This window comes from Arachis stenosperma, chromosome 7 (genome assembly GCF_014773155.1).
Source record: "Arachis stenosperma cultivar V10309 chromosome 7, arast.V10309.gnm1.PFL2, whole genome shotgun sequence".
Taxonomy (NCBI): Eukaryota; Viridiplantae; Streptophyta; class Magnoliopsida; order Fabales; family Fabaceae; genus Arachis; species Arachis stenosperma.
In genome coordinates this window covers 61,839,478-61,846,636 of record NC_080383.1, presented here as the reverse complement: position 1 = coordinate 61,846,636, position 7,159 = coordinate 61,839,478, and the positions used below count along the sequence as shown (strand labels likewise).

Below are 7,159 nucleotides of genomic sequence, written 5' to 3'. Positions count from 1 at the left end.
TAGGTAATAATTGATGAAAAATATACATCAAAATAGAAATAAATTTGACATTAAATAATATTAACCAAATATTATTATTATAAAAAAAAGAAGAAAACAGGAGAATTAGTTGTAGTATTTGAACAAGTGGAGGGTAGTTCGGTAATGAAATGAAAACGAGTTGGTCGTGCTCGTGCAATTGGACCTCCAAGCTGCCCTTTTTATTTGAGAGAGAGAGGAGAGTTGTACATCACTTCCATTCTCTTCTCTTCTTCTCTCTGCCCCTCATTCATTCATTCATTCATTCAGAGAGAGAGAGAGAGAGAGAAAGGAAGCTAAGGAAGGACGGACACACTGAAAAGTGAAAACAGAAGCGAAGCTAAGTGAAGAAGAAGAAAAAGGGGGCGAGAAAAGCAAGGGAACCTTCCCTTAAGACTCTCTCTCTCTTATATACATTTGTCTCTCTTTCTCTTCTCTTCGCTTATACACTCACCTCACCAACCAGCACCGCACCGCTACAACTCTCTCTCTCTCTCTCTCTCTCTCTCTCCTTCCTCCATTTCTTTCGCCACCATGATCTCCTCCAGCTCATGCTCCTTCCTGGTATTGTATACCCATTTCTCCACATCAGCACTACTAGATTTGCATCACTTTGTTTTTCCTTCTTAGTTTTTTTTTACCTTTGTAAATCATAATGGCTTTATATTCCTTGTTATGACAAGAATCTAGAGTTGGTATAAAATTAAGTATATTTCTGGGTTTATCGAAAAGTTTGATTTTTTATTTAAGTTGTGATGAGATCAGCTGGTTTGTTCATCTGGGTATCGAGATTTCATCTTGTTTTGTTTTGTGCAGAGCAACTCAGCTGTAGCTGGGTCTCGCAGCTTCTGTGGTGGTGCGAGGAAGGGTCATTCGAGTCCTTTCAGGGTGGTGTGTTTGGCTCCAAGCAATGACAGAAACGGAAGCGTTGTGTTAGATTCTCCCGCGAAGAAAGAGCAGATAAGAAATGAACCAACATCGCCGCCTGCTGAAGAGGAAACAGTCTCTTCCGGTGGCCCTCAGGATGTCTACGGCGAGGATAAGGCCACGGAGGATCAGTTTGTTACCCCCTGGAATGTCTCTGTTGCTAGGTGAGATTCAATCACATTACTCATCTCTTAATTTATGACCCTTTTGGGTTTTCACAAATGCATGTGCCTTAAAACTTTCAACTTGTTTCGGTTTAGATTCAAGTTGGATGATTTTTATTTGCTGTTATCTGAATTGTGGTGTGCCGTACTGAATTTTGTTTCAACAAGTTCTGATGTTATGAAGGAAGGATAAATAATCTTTTTTTTTCCTTCCCTCCTTGTTCATGTTGCTGATTTATCTTATTTTCCAAGTGTTTCAAAAGCTGGCAGCCGAGGTTGATGATTTCAGCTTCAGCCTGTTAAATTTGTGGTTGAATTTGGAACATGTACTGTTCATGATCCAACCAGTTCAATTGGGAAAATCTCGTACGGCTTTTAAAACAATTCTCAACTTGTGTGGTCAAAGAATACGGTGTGTTAGTTGATTTTTATTAAGAGAGCCAAAGATGTTAAAAGGTGATATTTTTTAATATGAAAATGAACAGTCATCTTCATAGTTTATAATAATAATAAACAATAAAGTGATCTTTTGGGCGGCAAAAAAGATGAAGCAAACGCATATGCGTGTAGTGCATGTTGATTTGTGTGACATATGCGTCCTTATGTTTGTTTCTTGTTGAATTTTAAATAAATTAAATAAACAAGTTATACTAAGCTATCCTGTGTTTGTTAAAAAATTTATAACAAGTTTGCTGTATATCCAGTTGTATAGTTTTGTGTTTCTTTTGGGGCGAGTCTGTTATATGTGATCATTGATCATACATGGGCTTAACCTCCATTTCTTAGCAGTGTTTTTTCTCATTGTGGTGTTGGTTGATAATGGCCTTGATGGCACAAATCTATGTTCCAAACAGAGAAGATTATATATATTTAATGGGCTAAGTTTTGTGGCATGATAAAAGTTCTTACATTTTATGTCTTTTGCTTTTTAGCGGTTATACATTGTTGCGAGATCCCCACTTCAATAAAGGGTTGGCCTTCACTGAGAAGGAGAGGGATGCTCACTACTTGCGAGGTCTTCTTCCCCCGACAGTTATTCCGCAGGAAACTCAGGTCGAATATCTGATTAGAAGACATTAATACTACTTTTTTTTTCTTTTCATACTTACCAAACTATTGGATTGTGTATATGAACATTAGTTAAATGCTTAAAAGTTTATTGCCACTTAATTGTGCAGGTGAAGAAAATGATCCAGCACGTTCGTCAGTATCAAGTTCCATTGCAGAAGTACATGGCAATGATGGATCTTCAGGTGTGGCCAAAATACTTGTGATCTTGGCCTTTTTTGCCCCATTATTTTTATATAGAACTATGAAATTCATCTTTAATGTGAAATTATATCTTGGGGCAAGTTTCTTCAGACAGTTTGTTTTGTTAGCTTGGATTCGGCTTCTAATGCTTTCACTTCAATATATTCCTTATTGCAGGAGAGGAATGAACGGTTGTTTTATAAGCTTCTTATTGAGCACGTCGAAGAGTTACTCCCAGTTGTCTATACTCCAACTGTTGGTGAAGCTTGCCAGAAATACGGAAGCATCTTTATGCGTCCTCAGGGTCTTTATATCAGCTTGAAAGAGAAGTAAGCTTGACTTTGACTTGGAATTATTGTTGATGAATATTTCCTGTGTTATTTGTGTTGATTATGTTGTATATTGTTTGGCTTTGAACTTAAAGGGGGAGGATTCTTGAAGTACTAAGGAATTGGCCTGAGAAGAACATTCAAGTCATTGTTGTAACTGATGGAGAACGGATCTTGGGTCTTGGGGATCTTGGTTGTCAGGTAATTTCTTCTGTACTTGTTGAAATTTATGAATCATATTGTTTTATGAATCAGGTCTAATGTTGCAATCTAATCTTTGGTAACATGTTGTTTCTTCAGGGAATGGGAATACCAGTTGGAAAACTTTCTTTATATACAGCACTCGGAGGAGTTCGTCCGTCTGCCGTAAGTATATCCTATAAATTATCACTATCATAAACTCACAATGATTATGCCTTCCATTTCTTGTCATGCCTATAAATATAATATAATCTGATAAAAATTTTCAGTGTTTGCCTATCACCATTGATGTGGGAACAAACAACGAGAACTTGTTGAATGATGAGTTATATATAGGGCTCAAGCAAAGACGGGCGACTGGGCAGGTTCGTGACTAGTTTTCTTTTCTGACTTATCATAGAGTTAATCATTTTTAAATTCAGCTATCACTTATCTAATATGTCATAATGTTAACTTCGGTTTAATTTTTCTGAATCCAGGAATATGCTGAACTTATGCATGAATTTATGAGTGCTGTCAAGCAAAATTACGGGGAGAAAGTCCTCATTCAGGTATTAGGCAATATGACAAGCCATCTTTTTTTATTTGATGTGAAGTGCTTACTAACTTGTCCTTTTTTTTATGAATCTGTTATAGTTTGAAGACTTTGCAAACCACAACGCATTTGATCTACTTGAAAAATATAGATCAACCCATCTTGTTTTCAATGATGATATTCAAGTAAGGAATACCAGTCATCAATACTTAATTCCTATACTTTGGTAACTATAATATATCCAGCTCTGAAACTGTTTCGACAATGTTCCAGGGTACAGCATCAGTCGTCCTTGCTGGACTAGTTGCAGCTCTGAAATTGGTTGGGGGCAACTTGGCTGACCACAGATTCTTGTTCCTTGGTGCTGGAGAGGTAGGTCCATGCAGTTCCGTGACTGTGCTCATGCTTCCTTCATTGGTTCTAAGATGAGGATGAAGTTCTAATGGTCTTAAACTTTTAATTATATTGGTGATTGTAGGCTGGCACTGGAATTGCAGAACTTATTGCACTTGAAACATCAAAACAGGTTCCTTTCTGTTACTGAGATGATGTTTGAAACATTGAAACACTTTCATTAATGTTATGATATTCATTTGATGAGTACTTCAGATTTATTAAGAAACTACCCTTCTTGATGCAGACTAATGCCCCACTAGATGAAGTGCGCAAGAACATTTGGTTGGTGGACTCAAAGGTTAGTGTTGAATTCATCCAAGCTTCTCCACTTATGCAAAGTAGATTTAGTAACATTCTTGATCCCGTTACTTCTGCAGGGATTGATTGTCAGTTCCCGAAAAGAATCGCTTCAACATTTTAAGAAGCCGTGGGCCCATGATCACGAACCTGTTCATCGACTCGTAGACGCTGTTAATGTATGATTGATCTTTCTGTCCATTACACACGTGCGCACGCGCGCACACAGCAAAAGTTTCAATATTCTTACATTATCTATGTCTATGTTACCCTCTCAGAAAATCAAACCAACAGTGTTGATTGGAACCTCTGGACAAGGAAGAACTTTCACTAAAGAAGTTATTGAGGCAATGGCTTCAATCAATGAGGTACTACTACTATTTCAATCTGTTTTTCCAACTACTATGACATAGTTCATGTCCATTTAAGCTAACAAGTCTATTACATGATAATGCATGCAGAAACCTATCATTCTTTCACTTTCCAACCCAACCTCACAATCAGAATGTACTGCTGAAGAGGCTTACAAGTGGAGCCAGGTAATAAGATACCCCTAGTAGTATTTCTATAATTAAGTTCGGGTTTCAAGTTTAATTTCGATGTTCTTACCTTGTACATGTTTGGTATCATCAGGGCCGCGCCATTTTCGCTAGCGGAAGTCCATTCCCTCCGGTTGAGTATGAAGGAAAAGTTTTTGTGCCTGGCCAGGTTTATAGTCCTTCAGAATTCATATGTAAGAAAAAGAAATGTTGCATAGAACAGTGCCTAATTTGAATGTTTTCTTTTATGACAGGCCAATAATGCATACATATTCCCCGGATTCGGTCTTGGTTTAATAATGTCCGGTACCATTCGGGTCCACGACGACCTCCTTCTCGCCGCATGTAAGTGCACCAGAACCAGCCTTAGAACATAAATTTCAATAATAGATGAGAAGTGAATGTGTGTTATGTTAAGCAGTTTAGTCAAACATGTAAAATCATTTAACGCTTCTGAGTTACCAAACATGACTTTTTGTGGAAACAGCGGAGGCTTTGGCTGCACAAGTGAGTGAAGAGAACTTTGAGAAAGGACTGATATACCCTCCATTCACCAACATCAGAAAGATTTCAGCACACATTGCTGCCAGTGTTGCTGCTAAGGCTTATGAGCTTGGTCAGTTCTTTCACCATTACACTCCCATTTTTTTAAATGCTTTTTTTCTTCTGATTATTTCTAACAATATTATTTATTTATTATTCTTATTATTATTGTCAGGGTTGGCCACTCGCCTTCCACAACCCAAGGATTTGGTTAAGTTTGCTGAGAGCTGTATGTACACCCCAGCCTACAGAAGCTACCGGTGAATCATAATAGCCCTTCAATCTTTTTTTTTCTTTTTTAAAATTATTACCTTTATTTTTGATAAAATCACTTTCAATTTTTTAATTTTTTTACCCCCTTGTACTTGTTCTGTTACTGTAAGTTATCATATATTGTATTGGGTAAGGGTTGGAATTAGGTTTGAGTAGGTTGGTGGTGTTAGTTTTAGTTGCCTAGTTGGACTATAAGGGTAGCTTGGTAATTTCTCATATCCATATGCAATGAAATTTATTTCCAAATATTTGAAAAGTAAGCATTCCCATGTGTTGAATATTTCATACAAGTCATATATATGATCATTTATTTATTTTTAATTGGAAGAGTAAAGTGTGTGTGGGTATATATAATAGAAGAAAAATTTCAAGTGTATCAGAAACACCGGTGTTTCAGGAATACCGTATTCTTGGTACACTTGAAACTCTTTCTGTAATATATAGATATGGTTGGTGTTGAATTAATAAAATAAAATAAAATGAATCATGACTGTGCAGACAACAGGAATGAATGAGCATCCAATCCTTGTGATGAATAAAGGAGGCTTTCTTGGAAATACTGGCAAGAATTAATTGTATTACGCGTCATGATAAATTAAATATGTTTTGACTTGTATGGGAATAATAAATAATTTGCAACACTTGTGTTCCCTTGTGATGAATTAATAGTAATTACTAATTAGCTTTCTGTTCTTGCCCTTCACTATTCTCTAACCTCCAACTTGCCGTATGATGCATCTCAATACATGAATTAATCATCCATTTCTTGCACGTCACACACTCACACTTGCTATGTGTTCAATTTTATCATTAATTAAGAAGGCTGGATTTAATTATCTTTGAGTTAGTCACGTAGTTAGCTTATTTGTTAGATTAAACAAGTGTCCATAATTTGGATTCTATTTTGTGTACGAAGCAATTTATTAGTTATACTTAAATAGAGTTTATTGATTAGTTTTTGGGATGTCAAATTGAGAGTACCATGGGAAAAAAGAGGTATGATTATTATAAGAAAATGTATGGATTACTAATATATTATTTGTCAATTTATTGTCAACAATAATTAATATTAAAGACACTTATATTAGAAGACATATATATATAGAGATATATTCAGGAGACACATTCACAAAGCATTTTTATTAGACACGGTCATAAAAATGATATTTTTATTAGACACATTTATAAAGACATTTCTATTGAACACAGTCATAAGTAAGAGTTAGCAGAAGTTAGTTGAATCTTTATTGGTTATGTAACGGAATTGTTATTATAAGCAATTATGTTATGTATACACTAAAATTAGAAATTAGTTATTAGTATAAATTATATATTAGAATGCAAAATATACGTTGTAAATGAATTAAATACATGTATTTAACTATTTATATACAAATATATAGAGTATATAGAGATTTTAGTAGCAAATATTTTTGTATTGTAAATCACAATAGTAGGAGTATCTAATGAATTGTGAGATTTTTTATAAGAGGATTTGCATTGGGGCATTTAAAATAGCATTTATAGTTGGGCTACCTTTCAATTCAAAATAGTTGTTGGTTCAAAAGTGTTATCATGGTCCTTAACATTGTGAGGTGGATAAGACATATAATTTGGGCCCATTACATTGGAAGAGGTTAGCATAGCCGAGGTTGTCACATCATGGATCTAAGACACCCTTAGTTG

The 7,159-nt window shown here is 35.6% G+C and overlaps 1 protein-coding gene across 1 annotated transcript; it reads left to right on the top strand.

Annotated features, from left to right (window-relative positions):
• The first annotated feature begins 202 nt into the window (after positions 1–202).
• Positions 203–6,161, top strand: LOC130941938 (NADP-dependent malic enzyme-like). Its single transcript, XM_057870581.1, has 21 exons — positions 203–582; positions 835–1,109; positions 2,042–2,162; positions 2,288–2,362; positions 2,538–2,689; positions 2,785–2,890; positions 2,990–3,055; positions 3,160–3,255; positions 3,370–3,441; positions 3,527–3,610; positions 3,699–3,797; positions 3,904–3,951; positions 4,066–4,119; positions 4,199–4,297; positions 4,397–4,486; positions 4,580–4,657; positions 4,752–4,826; positions 4,912–5,002; positions 5,145–5,273; positions 5,376–5,460; positions 5,972–6,161. Exons 1-21 carry the CDS (start codon positions 553–555, stop codon positions 5,982–5,984), a joined length of 1,938 nt encoding a protein of 645 aa, XP_057726564.1. The 5' UTR covers positions 203–552; the 3' UTR covers positions 5,985–6,161.
• The last annotated feature ends 998 nt before the right edge of the window (positions 6,162–7,159 follow it).

Bases quoted from the DNA above. Each gene is read 5' to 3' on its own strand.
- LOC130941938 (XM_057870581.1), top strand. From the start codon at position 553: ATGATCTCCTCCAGCTCATGCTCCTTCCTG. The intron at 3,056-3,159 runs GTAAGTATATCC...AAAAATTTTCAG, and splicing joins GAGGAGTTCGTCCGTCTGCC to TGTTTGCCTATCACCATTGA. The intron at 4,298-4,396 runs GTATGATTGATC...TTACCCTCTCAG, and splicing joins GACTCGTAGACGCTGTTAAT to AAAATCAAACCAACAGTGTT.